At 42.9% G+C, this 18985-nt stretch overlaps 1 protein-coding gene across 1 annotated transcript in view; it reads left to right on the top strand.

Moving 5' to 3' along the window:
• The first annotated feature begins 4151 nt into the window (after nucleotides 1-4151).
• Nucleotides 4152-18985, top strand: part of NOSTRIN (nitric oxide synthase trafficking) — a 55443-nt gene continuing 40609 nt past the window's right edge. Inside the window, exons 1-2 of the mRNA XM_023745259.1 lie at nucleotides 4152-4224; nucleotides 12913-12998. Coding sequence (XP_023601027.1) covers nucleotides 4219-4224; nucleotides 12913-12998 — 92 coding nt within the window. The 5' untranslated portion in view covers nucleotides 4152-4218. The remainder of the gene's footprint in view (nucleotides 4225-12912; nucleotides 12999-18985) is intronic.

The raw sequence follows: 18985 nt of genomic DNA, 5'->3' as shown, positions 1-18985 counted from the left end.
TTTTAAAATTCCCTGTCAACAAAGGACAGAAACAAAAAAAAAAACTGTTTTTGACTATCCCCTGGAAAAAACTTTGTTCTTTAAATCAAAAGTGGTCCAGGCCCCCTTGCCAGCCATCAAGATGGTTTTTCCAATCCTGTAAAATTTAAGACCTTGGAGTTTGTGCCTGGATGTCTTGAAATGACATGGTACTGAATTGAATGATATCTGAAATGTACTCGTACAGAATCTGGGGAGCAGAATTAGATCTATTGATTGACTGCAGCTAAGATATTTTTTTCTCTCTCACCGTTGGGAAGTCTGAAGCTACACCCTTTTTTGGTAGAGGGCAGGGTAGACATGCCCTTTCCCTAGCATGCAGGTGGTCCGGTTCCACCAGCAGTCATCTTTAGAAATGTTAATTTGCATTTCAATGGCTACACCTTTTGCTGACCAACCTTCCCAGAAAAGGTCAAGCGGCCAAGGGGTGGCTCCTTTGAAATCAGCTTTCTATTTCTACTCCAAGTCTTTAAAAGAAACTGATAGCAGTAATCCAATTTCTAAAGTACAATTATTTCAGGTAGAAACTGGTTTCTGTAAATTGATCTGTCCTTATTGCTTAAATATATATAACTAATGGAATTTCTGTGTCTCTTAAAAATTTCGAATGTATTACTAATCTAAGATTTGCATGACACCTAAAAATTAAGGCCAAGAGTTCTAACTGGAAGGCATAGCTTTGGTATGATAAAAATAAAATAAAATATTAATAGACCAGTAAGCTGAAACTGGTCACTGGTGGATTATGAGAAAAACTGGACATGGCCTAACTTCTCCTCCCTTGGTACCCCTGAAACATCAGAGGGTACTTCTGGCCTTGGTTTTCTTGGGTTTTGGTTTTGGATTTGTTTGTTTATTTGTTTGTGATGAGTGCCGTTTCTATCTGGATAAAACATAGGTCAAAGACTTGTTCACTGAAAGAATATAAGTATAAATATTTATTTAATATTTATATATCTACTTGGATATAATTGTTTGTTCATATACATATGAAAGTCTAAAAAAAAAAAAAAAAGCACACGCTTGACTTCTTAAGGCTGAGTGCTCTGACCGATAGCAAAGCACCCTGAGCGGCCGCTGGGATCTTTCCCCAAGGGCGCTTGCTCTCTGCCAGAGGTGGAATCGGCCCGCCTAACTAGTAAACATCTCTATCTGTTTGTTTGCTGGGAACTTTGATTTGCTATGTGATATTCTGTGCTGGGTTGGGATTTTGGAATTCTAGAATAAATTTAAAAAGTATTTCTGATTGGAACATTTAAAAATGGAGCTCACAGTTCCTCAAGGCAAAGATTTAATGGGCCCTTCCCCCTGCCTGTGCTGAATTAGATAATACAGGCCAGTACTGAGACAATGGGCCTTGAAATCTGTAAAGATAGGCAGAAATGAAGCTGGTCTAATGTACTGAAAGGATTTGGTACCTGTCTGCTGCTAGCAAAGGAGGGGCTGATACCCCCTCCTAGCGCACTCCCTTGAAACAAACCATGGAACCTGGTGGGGGCCATGGAGTGAGACCCTCTCAAGGTCTGAGAATCACTGGAGCAGCCGGCCACCATGGAGCCCTGGGGAAAACCAGAGCTCCTGGTGTGGCACCCAGAGGCAGTAGCCTCGGCTTCCCCACTGCCTGTGGGCCTAGAGGTGAAGTTGGGGACCCTGGTGCTCCTGCTGGTGCTCACGCTCATCTGCAGTCTGGTGCCCATCTGTGTGCTACGCCGACCGGGAGCCAGCCCCGAAGCCTCAGCCTTCCGCCAGAAAGTCCTGAGCCTGGTGAGCTGCTTTGCCGGGAGTGTGTTTCTGGCCACCTGTCTCCTGGACCTGCTGCCTGACTACCTGTCTGCCATAGACGAGGCCCTGGCAGCCCTGCACGTGCGACCTGGGTCCATCACACCCACGTCCGGTCAGCGGACCCATCCATGATCCGGAAAGACTTCATCACCAAATGAAGTATCAATCGAGATCAACGCAACCTGCTATCTGCCTGATGCTGGTAACATTGCTCACGACTTAGATGATGCCTGCATCTTCATAGACATGGCTCCAAAGAGACAGGGACAATTTATAGAAAAATCAAAAATAGACTTTAGTATCACATATTTAGTAGCAGAAGATGTGGCTGCCTAAAGCGGCCATGATGCCTATATTATGTTTCATTGTATTGATGTATTATATTGACCTTTAATTCTCTTGCAGGTTTGAATGTATATTAGCTGTCCTAGAAAGGTACTATGTGGGGTGAACCCCAAAAAGTAAAGAGTGCCTAGCTGCCAAGAGGGCAGGTGCCAACCTGGGCAGGGAACAATGCCCATCAGGTTTTGGTCTCTGTTGAGAGACAGCTAACAGTTGGCAGCCTGTGTACTGCTTGCAGGCCTTTGTGACCATGCCCATGTCAGGGGTAGTCTGAAAAAAGCCTATTTAGAATAGAAGATCTGAGGCATGGTTATGCATAAAAAAAAAGAATTTAATGCCAACAATTAAAAGAAATTGGCAAGGAAAATCAGAAAATCTTAGAGTAGATCAGTATGTCTTTCTTCTTATATAATTCCTCCAAAATTTGGCAATGCTAACATGGCAATACATTTCTTTGCATAGATTCAATAAGACCGATTCCTAATAGTGGTTTTATTAACGGAAAACTTTGACTGGAGTATCATGTTTTAAAGAGCCTGTCTGAGCTCTAAAGACTTGAAGCCAGTAAAAATGCCACGAAGAAAGCCTGGTACCCTGCTTGGAAGCCCTGAAGATGGCTGGCGCTGGAGTGTCAGGCCGATGCCCTACCATCACTGGCGGTTGGTAAGAGTAGAAGGGGAGCAGTAGGGATGCCTCTGCATTCCTGCGGAACCCCCACACACTCTGGGCCGCAACAAGTAGGAGGGCTACTGAGATGGGCCTTAAAACCTGGAGCGTGGGCTCAGGTGGAGTTGCTATAGGTGAGGGATTCACCTAACTCAGCAGATACTGCAGGCGGGCCTGATGGCAGCTGGGTGGCGTGGCTTCCTGGCCCTACGGGGCACATTAAAATTCAACCATGAGATTCCAGCAAAGGTAGTCAGTTACCATTCTTGTTGTATTTATGCAAACATCAGGACAGTAGATAAATTAATCTTGATTTGGCTTTTTGATAGCCATGGAGAAATTTTAAGAAGAAAAATCCTATTTCAATAAAAATTATTAAAGCTAAAATGGTTTCTTTCCCCTCCACCAGACCATTTATTAAAATATGCCCAGTACGGGCCTCTAGCAATGGTGGAATCAGTCCGTCTCATGATTGAGCCGGAAGTTCCAAGACAAAGGGGGGAATGAAAGGGCGAGGGCTAGGTTGCCCCAGGGTAGGGGCTACGTCCTACTCTGCTAGCCACACCCAGGCGGCAGAGCACAGTTCTTTCTCCTCCCCTTACTCCAACCCCCCCCTATATAACCCGTCCTGAGACGAGGTTGGCGCTCTCAGCCATTTGGTTTGCTTTGGTGTCGGTAAGCCTTGTGGATGGGGAGCCCAAGTTAACTTGAAATACAGATTCTTATGCTTTTGCATCGAATTGGCCTCCTGATGTGGTTTCTTGGGAATCTTGAAATCTGGGCACAACAGTTACCAGGGCAACGGACAATTGCAGGGCAACCTTTTCTCTCCTAGCATATTGTTGGTCATGCAGTTTGGACCCCCTGACCTTTTATATCACTGGTCATGTGATTCGGACTCTCCCCTGACCTTTCCTCCCTAGCATGTCACGAGTCATGTGGTAGATCCCCTAGAGGAGGAACAAGGGGGCCAGAGACCAGTCTTGGCTCTGAATTCTTTCTTAGCCAGGACTCAAGTACCAAGGTTGCTGTACTGAGGTCCATTGCTGGTGATATTCTGGTGCCGTACCACCACTAACATCTCCACTCTGGTTGCAGGGACTTAGAATGGAGCCTGCACATCCAAGGCAGATGAATGGAGTGGGCCCACCTGGACAGCTCTGAAGTGCTCCACTGGGCTCTACTGATGGTGCTCCTTTTGGATGGGGGATCCCCCAATTACAGCAAAGCTTCCCATACCCAGCAAATGATTATCACAAGACAACAGGCCATTAGATGGAAATCTAAGAATCCATAACTGGGACCACCAGTGCAGAGAAAGCAATAAAAACATAAGTTGCTGATGGCTGATTTCTAGTTCTGTTTATCCTTTTGAATGATTAAAAACATATGAGGGTAAGCATAAGAATTTCTTCTTAATTTCATAGTTTAGTCAGCCTCTTGGCCCTGTTGGGCTAGGAGTGAGAGCTGGGTTGAGTTAAACCCTCAGGGGTGGTTAATGTATGTCCTGCTCCCTGATAGCCTTTTCTAGACATTTTCCACTGTAGGAGTCACAGTTATATAGGTCTGGTCCTAATTGTTTGGTACCCTGAGCTGGGGTGATTAGAGCAAGGGATATATTGACTTGGTTTGTGAGCTTCAGATAAGGAAGGGAGGAAGAGGGTCTGGGCCCTGGATTGGTTGCTTTGCATATCAAAGATGTGCTCAAGGGCAAGTTGCTTCCTCTCTCTAGGTATTGGCTGACCCATGGAGGAGCAGGCTCTCCCAGGTTCAAAAGGCCTTAACATGTTCAAGCATCAGACAACGCAGAAAATAAAAAACGTGATTAATATAGAAAGCTAACATGCATCAGCCCAGGGAGCGGCCGGATTATGGGGACACTTTACAGCTTCTGGGCTTTCTCTCAAGGACTCAGTATTCTGCTCTCCAAGTATTTACAGAAATGTTTCCCACTATCTCACGCCAGCCCTCTTGACCCTGAGCAGTTCTTTGCTATTTCAGTAAATAAATGGAGGAAAGTCCAGGGTGGGACTTCCTCCTCCGGGCGTTTGACAGGACTCTGGGCCCTCTGAATGCAGGAAGTCTAGGACACACCCAACCTTCAGAGGGCAGTGTGTCCTGAGTGTGGAAAGCTGAACGCTGGAGCATAGTTTAAAAGGACAGAAGCCAAACACATTTCAGCATGAGGGACCCGCTTACAAACTGTTCGGTGAGTAGCTTGGTGTTCGTTTGTGTCTTTGTGTGTAAGAAGGCGGCTGAGGGGTGGATTTATACACGAATGTATTTTAACTTTAAAAGTTTGAGATGCTCAGGAACGAAACATGTTTAGATACTGGCGGTGAGTCAAAAAATCTGTGGTTTTTATTTGGTTCATTTTAATTGCCCTTTCTAGCAATTGGGCAGGTCATTGTCATTTTCTATTCTCATATTCTTAGGAAAACTCTGAGGGGGCATAGCAGCATATTTGTACGCAGATGGTGGCTGTGTAGAAAACATTCTGAAGACATATACAAGTGCCTACATTATTCGTTGAGTGGATACACAAACACGCAGAATGTCTGCAGCCAATTTTGGCTTCTGCGGAGGAATTTAGAGTGGAAGGTTTTTGTGTATTTTCCCATATCACTGAGATAGTCAAGAATTGCCAAATCCCACAGGCGAGAGGACAGACTCCCCATTTTGTCCAGCCCGTGGTGGTTCTCAGACAAGTTTATCAATATGTTTCTTTCCGTCCTGGGAGGGCTACCAAAACTAGAAGATGGGTCAAAAGTTTAAAGATTTATGAGGGCGTCCGAAGCAATAGCAGAGATGTAATTTAGTAAATGAGGAGCAGCTAAAGAGGAGGAGGATACATTTACTTTGGAAATAAAGTAATCAAGGAATGTCAGGGTGTTTCCAAACAAATGGTGCCAAGAAGCAAAAATTGGTAACAACAGAAACAAGGGATCTTTCAAGTATTTTATCTTAAAAAAAAAAAAAGACTTGTGGAAAAGCAGGAATGGGGACTGAAATGGAGCCATAGAAAGAGTCCAGTGGATGCGGAAAGCACAGGCTTAGCCCTGATAGGCCTGTAACTGCTACTCCACAAAATGAGCTCACGACGAATCAGATGAGCTAAATGAGGTGAAGTCATAAAGGCTAGTAATATTAATAATGACAACGTAGCCGCAGCCTCTGTCTGCTTTTACTTGTTAAATACAAGAGTAATGTCTAATTAAAAAAAAATTCCAGCAATATAGCTGCATATAAGTTTGAAGACAGGAAATCTCCCCCTTTAATCTCCTCCCATCTTTTGCACAGGTCACTTTTTACAAGTCTTTTATGGTTTATTTATTTGCTGTTTGTTTATTTTTTGTTCCATGCATTTGCTTCCTTCTAAAATGCTAACTCCTTTCCCACCATTGACACTGGGATCATGTTTTTGCAAAGGGGTGGTTGAGCGGGACAGCAACTGTATAAGTCAAGGCAAAACCTGTCACCAAAGACAGAAGTCAAGACCTAGGGAAGAGTGAGACAGAGGGAAACTTAGGCCCGCTGAGTTAAAAAAGAATGGAGAGCCTAACATCCTTTCCTAAGGCTGCCGTTAGCTCAGGAACTGGGAGGAATGTCTTCTTTTGAGCAGCCCCAAGACAGCCCGTCACCACATCTGGTGTCAGTTTAATGTTTCCTCCCTGACATGCTGAAGAGTTCTTCCCCTGATGCCGAACCTTGTCCACAACCTTGAAGATTATCTCTAAGGGCCCAGTGCCACCAAAAGCAACCTGGGAGTCCGAGGAAGTGGATATCCCGTCAGCCAGGGTTTCTAAATCCTCTTAGATCATGGAATCTTTATTTATTTGATTCATCTTCATCAAGTGTTCAACTTGATTTCCTGGTGCAGTCCTAGCTTGTGCTTGGGAAACAATATTGTGTCGAGATGAGGCTGCAGTTTGGGAACAAAATGAAACATGGGAATGAGTTTTATTAATATTAATGTGTTTTATTACATAAAGCAAACAGATCCTTTATGAAACACTTGGGTAGTTTTTATAAAAGAACCCAAAGGTTCACTAGTAACTACCTGCAAAATGTCTCATTCCATGAGTGCCTAGGGTTGCACAGAACGCAATTCATTCATAAAGCCTTAGCTTAGCTACAGTTCTTAACCCTGCCTACCCCGGTGGATCCATGTATGGAAACTGTGGGCTGCATGAGCTCCAATGAGAAAAACATGATCTTTTTATTTGCACTAGTTTATAACTGAAATTAAGAATTTCCTTTAATTTTTAATATAAGCAGTAACCCAGTACTACTGAAGTGTCTGTGACTTTGTGACCAAGAAAAACCACATGTATTTTATATAATATTAAAGTGTTATGCCCAGATTTCAAGATTTCCAAGAAACCACATCAGGGAGCCAATTCGATGCAAAAGCATAAGAATCTGTATTTCAAGCTAGCTTGGGCTCCCGATCCACCAGGCTCACCGACACCAAGGCAAACCAAGTGGCTGAGCGAGCGAACCCCGCCTGGAGTCCGGTTATATAGGGGGGGTTGGAGTAAGGGGAGGAGAAAGGACTGTGCTTTGCCGATTGGCCAGGCGCAAGCCGGGTCTTGTTCTATTGGCGCGCACTTCCCTTGATTGTCATTGGTTAGTTTAAAATCCCGGGCGTGGCCAGCAGAGGCCTGGGCTTCCGGGAAGAAGGCCGCACGTGGCCCCAACATGGAGGATACAGGCAAGATGGAGGGCATAGCCCTCGCCCTTTCAAAAGTTCTTAGCAGATATCTAGAAATATTGGTCACACTCAATGTGGTTTAGAAGTTTGGTTAATTCTTAATTATAAAGCACACATAATTTTAAAATGTTTTCAAATGTGTGTGTGTGTGTGTGTGTGTGTGTGTGTGTGTGTATATATATGTAATTAGTTTTCTTTGTAATCCTATTATTTTACTAGAGGCCTGGTGCACAAAATTCGTGCAGGGGGGGGGGTTCCCCAGCCTGACCTGTGCCCTCTCACAATGTGGGAGCCCTGCAATCTATCTCCCCAAAGAGGTAGGCCCCACCCACCCATCTGGAGCTCCTCGATGGATTGCCCCAAAGAGGTAGGCTGGAGCTGGGTGTCCTGCCCCCGGTGTCACCACTTGGAGCCACCTGGACCCACTTCCTCCCTGCATGGAGCCACAGAATGCCCCCCTCCCCACCTCACCCCCCTCGCCCCCCCACCATCCTTTCCCCACCCCGGCTTCACCGCGCAGAGCTGCGGGACCAGCCTCCATGCTGCGCACACAGCATCAAGTCCCTGCCCACTTGCGTGTGCCCACTGCGTACACAGCCTCCTAGTGATGGATTGTTATGGAGTGAGGGCATCACGGTGTGAGGGCATGATGACTACATAGGCTTTTATTAGTATAGATTTTATACATTTGAAAATATTATTCAGAGTAAAATGGGCTTTACCAGAATGCCAAAGGGGCTCATGATACAAAAAAATTGTTTTAATCTCTTATTTTAGGTCATGCCCCACATGAGCAGGTAGATGAGAGTGGGGTGGGAAGGGAGGTGGGGTAGGAGAGGGAGAGCTAGAGCCAAAGTCAAGGGATTTTCCTATATTTTCTGATCACACACACACACACACACACACACACACACACACTGGGCAAGATGGCCTCTGGGTTCTGCTTTTCACAGCTTTTGTCTTCAACTCTGAGTAGATGGCTGTTTGTAAATAAGGGGTTATGCTAAAATAATGGAAATATTTTTTAGCCACTCCTTTATTAATGCCGCCTTTATCAGAGCTTATCGAGGAGTGTCCAGTACAGATTCTCTCTCCATTGCTACTACAAGCAGAACATTCTGCTCTTATTCATTCACTAAATTAAAAACGTGACCTATTGAAGAGCTTCCAGACTTGTGCATGCCTGGGAACACTGAGATTGGGAACTGGGTTACAGGTGTATCAGCCCTTGAATTGGCAGAGTGTGGCTGGGTTTGGGGTCTTAGCGGGTGGAGGCAGAGCTCATGGACCAGTTGTCTCTTCCTGGAACAGCTTTGTCCCTTTAGTACACTGTCTGGTACAAATATCATCTTCTAGATGTGCCATGATGTGAAAAATTTAGGAAGTATTAGTCTATTAAATAACAGGAAATCATATTTCAAAATCTAAAACTAGCAGCTTCAGAGTCGATTGAAGCCATAAGATGCACTTTTATTTGAGCAGCCTTTGCCTTTAAAAAGTTGAGTTTGAGTATCTTTGGGAAAGATAGGAATCTCCTCTTTGCCACAGGCTCGCCCTCCTCCAAAGGCCATGGAGTGTTAAATCACTGATTTACAAACTTTCAGGACTGTCTGGCCTCCTAGAACTAGACATCTGGAGATGGTATTTTACAAATGTGTCTTGGAGAGTTTTGATGACTTGATACATTTGGGACATGCAGCAGCCCCTGCAGCCCAGCACATAGAAATATTCTCAACTGGTTCTGTTCACAACTTTGGTTAGGAGCATGGTTTCCTCAGGCATGGTGTCTGAGGTCCCCTATTCTCACCCCAGGACCATGGAAAACATACACTCCTCAGGTGATAGCGACAGCTCATCTCAGAGTCCCTTCCTTCCTTCCTCTTTAGTTCTCCTGATGGGAGGGTTTAGTCCTTGCTTCCACTCTGAACGCTCCCAAATGATCCACTCCATCTCTTTGCTTTGATTTCTCCCAGCCCCAGCCCCAGCCTTAGCCTTAGCAAGTGTTGGAGAGCAGAAAGCCGTACTCTGCAAGCTTGCATCCCTACCCTTCTCCCCTGCATGTCCCCCCTGGTGTTTTTGGATCTTTGTTTCTGCATTGCTGGAGACAGAGCAAATAGGACATCACATAAAAAATACACAGCTTAATACTGTGCAATATTTCTAAATAAATCAGATGAGAAAGTTACAGGACCTATAAAAATCATAAAATTTTATTGGACATAAAGTAAGATGTGAACAAATAAAAAGACTTTACTATATCCTTGGATGTTTAAGTCTAAATGCCATCAAAAGTCAATTTCCCCCAAATTATTTATATATATATATATATATGCAATTGCAATTAGGATCCCAACAGGGATTTTTTTTTAAAAAATTATAATTAGATATGTTCATGTTTGGGCAGGATGCAAAGGTGGTTTCTTTCCTGGGTCTTTGTCCAGGTGGATTAGAAGAATGAAGTCATGGACAAAAGGTGGTATAGGAAAAGTTGGAAATTTATTGGGAAACAAACACAGACTCACACGTGGGGAGGGGGTTCCAAAGGGGGTAGACCATAAGTCCCTCTCTCCTAAGGTTTATAAAGGCTGCAATTCCTTGTGTCCTGATATCCCCTCTGATTGGTCACTATAGCAGCTTCAGAGCTCAAACCCCATGTGGGGTCCCCCTCTATTTCTCCCCCTCCTATGGTAGAATTCTCTATTCCCTGTGAAAATCTGTTTTTCTCCTTCTCCCTATTCTTTTTCTACTCCCTGTGGCTTTCCCCTTATCTTCTGTGAATGAGTGTCTTCCTCTCCCTTTAGGCTGTGGCGCCTTTGGTTCTTTGTGAATGAATGCCTTTTGGCAGCTCCCAGCCCCCAGCTTTGCAGCCCTCCCCCATGGGCCCCCTTTATTTCTAGAACTCCCTAGACCTGCCTATTTTACCCCTAAAAACTCCTTTCAGTATGGAAGAATAAATTCCCAAGTTTAGCCAAATAAATTGTGAAAAGGAAAAAAACAGTTGTCTAAAGAGAGAGCAGAAGCAAACTGCTAATATCTCTATAACTTAGGTAGTGAGTACAAAATGTGTATCATTATTATTGTCTGTATCCTTACTTTATGAACATAAAAATGCATCACAACTTAAAATAAAAAGTTAAAAGACTGCATATGAGTTAGAAATATGTTCAACTGCATATTTAAAAAACTTAAAATGAGTAGCTTGAAAAAAAAACCCTAACATTGTTCTCTCCCACATAAAAAAAAGTTCCAAAGAAGAGAGTTCAGGGCTCGTGTGGTGGCTTCCAGGGCCATCAGGGACCCAGGCTCTTTTTCTCTTTCTGCTGTATGATCTTAGCACCTGGCATCAATCCTCAAGACCACCTTATGGCATCAGCCATCATTTCTAAGTCCAGTTGTCAGCAAAGAAAGGTAGGAACCTTCACTGAAACCCCATGCAAAACTTTTGCCCCTGCCTCAAGAAGTGTTCAGGCACATGGCTACACCTAAGGGCGATAGAGGTTGAGAAATGACCTTATTCCAGGGGTAGGTGCCCTGTTAAACATGTATCTATTTTCTTCTCATGAGACCTAGGTATGTTTTCTGGTGTTATGGGAAGGAAATGAAAGGCTTAGGGGAATTTAGTGAAAATGTTTAGTTAACAGCTGAGTAAACAAACAAACAAAAACCTGAAAAATTTTAAAATGCTCAATAAAATTTTCCCATTGTACATGTAAGGAAAGGAAGGAAGCCTTTTGGTAGCATATCATTCTTCGGTGTCAGGTTATTTGTAGGAAAATAACAATGAGGAAGCTTGGTTGCCAAATGTGATTTTACTCTGTTGACTCTCAGAGGAGAATCATTTGTGTGTGAGAAAGCCTACACCTGGACCTCATCACAGGTATGTTTTGCTTACTCTGCAGAGTTTTAAAATCTGTGAAGTGTTTGCTACAATTTAAAAAAATCACATTTCAGATTCCAATCCTTATTTCAGCTTTTTTGGACCAACTGGATGATCTGGCCATCCTGGGCCGGAGCAATGTGGCAGCTGCCTCTGCAAGTTCACGGTCCCCACCCTGCTCCTCGCTCACCCAGGTGCCTGACCAGTGTCTGCAGGCACGAGATTGTGCAAACCTTGCTTTAGGAGTTAGCAATCAAGGGCTGTGCTCTCTGACCACTGTTCTTGTGTCCCAGATAGTTGGTTTGCTATTACTGCGTGTCCACGTCCTGCCATGGCTTTCTGTGTTAAATTTTAGGTCTCTTCCTCCTCTGTGGCCCTATGTCCTCTGTTTGCACCATATACCAGGTGCTATTGTGCTGCCAAAAAGATTGCCCCGCCCTGAGTATTCATGTATGTGAACATGCATGATGCATATATATGGTAGGTGCTCAGTAAATGTGAGTTTGCTTCCCTTTTCCCTTCTCAACACAGTGCCCAGCTGCATGCTGGAGACCTTGAGTGCCGGAAGAGGCTGGGCTCTCTGTATGAGCCGACTCACAGCACTACGCTGGATCTACACAAAATTTGCATATTCTTGTGTAAAATCTCATTTTGAAAAATGCAATTCACTAAAAATGTATCTCCCAGATGGAAACTGTGAGAGAGTATGTTTAAAAACTGTTCCGTTCCTAATTCACCTACTCTGTGTGAGGAAAGCAGCAGAATCAGCTGACATTTACCCCCTCCATTTGTGCACTTAAAATCTATTGTCATCAAGGTCAACCTTTACAAATACAATTTTCAGAATGACGTTGTGGAGTTCTAAACCCAATGACAAAAACTCAATTAGAATTCTTGAGTCTGAAGGCTAAATTGAGATATAAATAATTGTATAAAGGTTTGGTTCAATTGAAATGTTCAACTCATTATTATAACATTCTTATTACTACAGTTGAATGAGATGTAGAGGGGATTAGGAAACATTTTTATTAACAAGTTATTCATTTGCATTTTTATATCTCAGCCAAGAAACACTCATTTTCATGGCTCAGGGTTTGTCAGGAGATCTAGAAATATTATTTTGGAATTTGTGAGACACAAAATGATTGACTACTCAACATGTTTCAGAATGTACCTTTAACCTTCCTGGGAACCACAGGGCAGTAGGAAGCCAGACTCCAAGGGCACCCCACTGCTGAACTGTTTGCCTTTGGTCTAGGGGAGAAGCAGATAGACAAGCAGATAGCTTTATTTTTTGAAAAGTTCTCCAGGATCTTTCATATCCAGGCAGAAGACACTTAGTCTTTATTTTAAGAACTCATCCAAAAGGTGTGCACCCCACAGCTGCACGGTCACCTTCAATGACAGTCATTGTCACAGCAGCACTCAGAGTTTAAAGGAGTTCTGTCTTTGGAAGTGTCCATAACCTTTCTGTGCATCTTTTCTTTTTCAGTATAATCAAGTGTACAAGAGCCTCAAGGAGTTTTCTCAAAATGGAGAGAATTTCTGCAAGCAGGTCACATCCATTCTTCAGCAAAGGTACGAAATGTGCATTTGCAATAAGCAGCTCTTCCTCTTTGTGGCTGGGAGTGATGGAACTGGAGGAGTGATTACAAGCTGTCCCACTTCCTGGAACACAGTGTTATATTTTGGTACTTGAGAGATTGGCTTCAAAAGTGATTCTTCTCTATTGCACATTTATCACTTGGGTACCATAAAAATCAGGAAACAGCAGGAGGTACTTCTGCTTGGGAAGATCCAGTCAAGTCTCTTCTGATGCCTAAGACTGAGTTTATCACCACCTGCTGGGGCCCACCATTTTTCCCCGATGTATACACCATTGTTGTTTTCACACCAGTGGCAATTATTAATTGACATATGTCTCCCCTATGAGGAGGGTGAGGGAGTGGGGGGCTATGTCCTACTCACCTTTGTATGCTGAGCTCTTACAGCCTGGCCTTTTGACTTTTTCAGTAAATGTCTGATGAATGATTAGAAAAATCATTCTAATTATCCATCCAAATGGATGAAAGAAAAGTCACCATTTTCAGTCCCATCTTTTTGTTGCTGTTGTTGTTTTGTTAATCCTCACCTGAGGGTATTTTTTCCATTGATTTTTAGAGAGAGTGAAAGGGAGGGAGGGAGAGAGAAGCATCAATGTGAGAGAGACACATTGATTGGTTGCCTCCCACACACACCCTGACCGGGGCTGGGGATCAAACCTGCAACCTAGGTACTACAACCCAGGTATGTGCCCTTGACCAGGAATCAAACCTGAGACTCTTCAGTGCTTGAACCAATGCTCTCCCACTGAGCCACACTGGCCAGGGCAGTATCATCTTCTTTTAATACTAGATGTGATCATGTTTAAAGCTGTTCACTGTGCTGAAATAAGCACAATTAACTCAGTCAAGAAGTTACAAACATTTCTGCTTAAAATTAGAGATCCCAAGGACTGAATTGGGCCATAAAGACATAGACCATTTTCCTACATTAGAGCAGTGATGGTGAACCTATGACACACGTGTCAGAGGTGACACACCAACCCATTTTTTTGGTTGATTTTTCTTTGTTAAATGGCATTTAAATATATAAAATAAATATCAAAAATATGTCTTTGTTTTACTATGGTTGCAAATATCAAAAAATTTCTATATGTGACACGGCACCAGAGTTAAGTTAGGGTTTTTCAAAATGCTGACAAGCCGAGCTCAAAAGATTCACCATCACTGCTCTAGATAGTTCTGTAATAAACAACTCTAAAGAGATCTTCAGGCTAGATTGTTTATTCTTTATAAGGTAACCCATTTCGGATTTAAATGATTGATGTGTGTCATGAGAACAAAGACACAAGGGCCCAACTGCATCCTTCACTGATGGGTCAAGAACAAAGAAGAACATTAGCCTTATTGGGACCAAGGGAAGATATTGGAGAGGTCAAAAGGCTATTATAAAGATAATAACCAGGTTTATCAAACAAAGTTGAAAAGAAAAATCTATAATAATAAAAGTGTAACATGCTAATTAGACCAGACAGCCAAACATCCTTCTGGATGTCATTATGGACATCCTTCTGGACGAAGCCACAGGGGCGGGGGCAGAGGCGGAGGTGGTTAGGGGTGGTCAGGCAGGCAGGTGAGCAGTTAGGGGTGATCAGGCAGGCAGAGTGATTAGGGGTGATAAGGCAGGCAGGCAGAGTGGTTAAGGGAGATCAGGCAGGCAGGCAGAGGGGTTAGGGGTGATCAGGTAGGCAGGTGAGCGGTTAGGAGCCAGTGATCCCGGATTGCAAGAGGGATGTCCAACTGCCGGACATCCCCCAAGAGGCCCCAGATTGCGAGAGGGTGCAGGCCGAACTGAGGGACCCCCTCCCTCTCCGCCCCCCCCCCGCCACCCCCGCACGAATTTTGTGCACCGGACCTCTAGTTTTAATATAAGAAGCTACTTCTGTCTTAATATCTAAGTTGCTTTGATTCTGTGAGAGGAATAGAAGGACCAATCTGGGAGAGAATTTCTTAAAAGTATTGTTATCAGTCTCAGAGAAAATTATTTATAATAAGACCAGTTAACTACTACAAATTCAACCCCTTGCCTGGGTTAGAAAGCATCTCCCTCCGCAGATCAGGAAAAATCTGTACACATTATTAGCCATGCACATGATCTGGGTTGCAGTCATCTGAACCCGGTTGGTGTCCCCATCTTTAAAATTAGTGTCTGGAGGAGAGCTATGAAGACAGAAGGCAGGTGATAAATTATGCCTGGCAAACAGACTCAACAATAAACTGAATAAATTTGGGGAATCACTGTTCCAAAACTGCCTTGTCCAGGTTGCTCTGCATCGCTAACTGCCACAGATGTATCTGTTGTACATGGAGTCAGAATGCTCTTTCTTACTTGTCTCTTGAAATTGTTGAGGGTTATGACGTAGAAAATCATAAAGGCACATCCAGCGGCCAGCTGAATGAAAGGTACCTGCTACATGAAATACATCCAATAAATATTTGTAACTTCAATGAATAAATAAATGAAAGATGGTTATGAGTTTATTTTATTATATTACAACCACATTATTAGAATAAGGTCTTTACTGTTGTTGGAATGTGGCCCTGTGGAGCAGCTCTGTGTTGGCCAGGGGCTACAAAAGACAGCATCACAATCAAGCTGCGAGTTCAGAGACTTTCATTTCCAAGCTCAGCTGCCTTCTTGCATTTGTTCTAATTGGTGCTGCTAGAAAAGTGCAGTTGTTATTGAAACACCATTTTTCCTGGAAATTCTGCAATTCATGGTCATGCTTAGCTTCTTTTATCCAATTAGTTGCTTCAGTTTCCTTTTTTATAGTAGCAGCTCAGATTTATCCAGAGACACACAGCAGCTCCTATGATGCCTCACACCAAAGTCATTAGGTTTCACTTTAACACAATCACAGATCAGATTTTAAAAGACAAAGACACATTCCCAGAAACTATTTATGAGTATTTGGTTCCCTGCACCTCCATAGCTAATGTTCAAACAGGTTTTGATGGGAAAATCAATTGTTCCTCTGCAAGCAAGCTTAGGATCAGGTTTTCAAATGACAAGTAACACTGGTCTGGACATTAAACAAGAAAGAATAGAAAAGAAAAGAACAAAGAAGAAAGTGTAATTGGCCATTCTTTCATCCATGATTCATTGCAGATGTTGTCAACAAAAGAATAAGTGATTTAAATAAAGTCTTTGGTAAATCTTCCCTTTTTCTACTCTACTCATAGCCTGGGTGATCTTAGCTCCCACAACTTCAGCTCCTTTTTGCAAATTGATGACTCTCTCATGTATATTACTAGACAGTATGTCTTACCTGTACTTCAAACCATATATCCAACAGTCTATTGGACATTTCCATGTGGGTGTCCCATGGAGCCACAAAGGAAGCCTTTCGAAAACAGAGTCTATTAGCTTTTCCCCAAAGCTGGTACTTGTGGATTTTTTTTACCATGGTGACCACTGCCACCCAATCAAGCCCACGATCCTTGGAGCCACCCATGATTCCTTCTTCTATCTCAGCTTATGATTGAGTCATCATATTGCTCTCTAGTACCTTATAGCTTTCTTTTCATCTCATTGCCTCTGCCATTGTTCTGGCAAAAAGCTCTTAACCTGTTCTTCTGTCTGCACAAAGGCACCTGCTGAGGGGCCGAGCAAAGGCAGGAATTGAAATCACTCCCAACCCTCGAGTCTTGCACCCTGGCTCAGTTGTGTCCCTTCACAGGATCTTCTTTTTCTAATCCAAGCAAAGTTGCCTCAACTAGGGAGAAGGCTAGGGTCTATCTCTCTCTAATTTATCTTATACTCTGTGGCCATGACCCCATTTAAACCCCTTCAAAGACTCCCATCACCTTCATTATGAAATTCAGCCCTGGTTGTACACCAGTCTGTTGGGAGCCCTCAGGGGACAAGTCAGGGAGTGAGATAGTTAAGTTGGCAGGGCTCAGCTCCCTCCTCCTGCTCCCACTTCTACAATATGGTGGTTTCTGTATGAGATTTTGTTTTTTAGCTAAAATGCTTTGCAAACTACCCTTTTTGTCCATTTTACCTGACTTTCCCACAACAGCACTTCCCTCAAATCCTTTTATAAACTCACTCAGTTCAAGAATTAGCAGATCAGGAGGTTCTGAAGATCTAGAGCTGCCACAGCTGCCCATTCCCTGAGCTACAAGTGGGCAGGGACTCAGTGAGACTCTCAGACTGGACCCTCCAGAAGGGTGTCCTCTTGGTCCCACTCACCTTTTTTTATACTGTCCTCAGGAACCAGAATGGAGGCAATCGGTAATGATGAAGTGGGTGTGTGGGCTAGCCAGAGAACCCTGCTGCTCAAATAACAGCTTCCATGTAAAAATGTCTTTCAAATTGCTAGTAACTAGCTTTGAAATATTGCCTGTTTGTAAGATGAGCTTGTGATTGTCTTTCAAAAGACAAACTGATAAAGCTTGGGTGGAAGATGTCAGCATACCAGGCCCCCAACGAGAAGCTGCTGCGAGTAGAAATTAGGAGGCCAGCGAGGGGGATGACATTTCAAACAAAGATTTTCAAATTACTAAAATTCCTTCCTAATTCATAATGAAGGGAGGGCTCTGTCACCTGCTATTTTCAAGCTTAAGAGAGCCTTAGTTCTATTTTATTTATTTATTTTTTAAATTTTATTTTTCAATTACAATTGACATTCAATATCATTTTTACAATAGGTTCAGGTGAACAGCATAGTGGTTAGACAACCATATACTTTCAAAGTGATCCCCCCTGAATTTCAAGTACCTACCTACCTGGCACCGTACATAGTTATTACAGTATTATTGACTATATTCCCAATGCTGTACTTTATATCACATGACTGTTTTGTAACTACCAATCTGTAGTTTTTAATCCCTTCACCTTTTCCACCCAGCCCCCAACCTCCTCCCCTCTGGCAACCATCAGTTTGTTTTCTGTATGTATGAATCTGTTTCTGTTTATTTTGTTCTTTAGATTCCACATTTAAGTGAAATGATATGGTATTTGTCTTTCTCTGTCTGACTTATTTCACTTAGCATAATACCTTCTAGGACCATTCATGCTTTAACAAATGGTAAGATGTTATTCTTTATTATGGCCGAGTAATATTCCACTGTTTATATGTTCCACATTCCACAACATTTTTATCCATTTATCTATTGATGGGCACTTGGGTTGCTTCCATATCCTGGCTATTGTAAATAATGCTGCAATGAACATAGTGGTGCATGTCTTTTTTAATTAATTTCTTTTAGACACAGGGACCAGCTACAGTTTGTGATTTTTTTTCTTACCATTTTTAAAAATCTTGATTTTATTAGAGCAGGACATTCTAAAATTGATTACATAGTCACACTCATACAGTTTAATTTGTGCTCTACCTAAAATATTGAATCTGATACCCTGTATTTTCCATCTCTCCTTTCTTTCAACAGTATAATTTATTTTAAATTCTAAGACAAACAATGGTCTTTGACTTATTGGTTGGTCTTTATTATGACTAATGAGAATTTATTAACCTGCCTCCACATACCGAGAGGAAATCAGAACATAGATGGATTAAAAGCCAGTGCATGCCATTTCTCTGGTCCAGGATCTTTAAAGTTCACTGGAATATTCTGCAATTGAGTTGTGCATCAAAAGACATATACATCATCAATTTCACATGCACCAAGACAACGGCTTGGAGTAGGACTCTCAACTCCTATTAGGTAGCTTTAGGGCTAGGACATTAAGCACAAAGTTCTTACAAGCATGTTCCTGATAATTTTAATGAGAGAATGAAAATTCTAGGACTCAATCTGAGATTAGCTCTGTCTCTCTTGACTCCCTTTGCTTGTGGTGACTTTTAGGCTGGAAACCAGGATAAAGGACTGAGCAGCTGTGACTGTGTGTGGTAGGGGTCCACGGAGGAGGAGGCTGGGCAGTGCCACCTCTGCCTTGGGAAAACAGTTCATTTCTGTTTAGCAGTAACTCTGAAAGGGCATATAGACATACTGTTTTAT

This window comes from Myotis lucifugus, unplaced genomic scaffold, assembly GCF_000147115.1.
Source record: "Myotis lucifugus unplaced genomic scaffold, Myoluc2.0 scaffold_5, whole genome shotgun sequence".
Lineage (NCBI taxonomy): Eukaryota > Metazoa > Chordata > Mammalia > Chiroptera > Vespertilionidae > Myotis > Myotis lucifugus.
The sequence above is the reverse complement of the archived record's forward strand: the minus strand, read 5'-3'. Positions and strand labels throughout refer to the sequence as shown.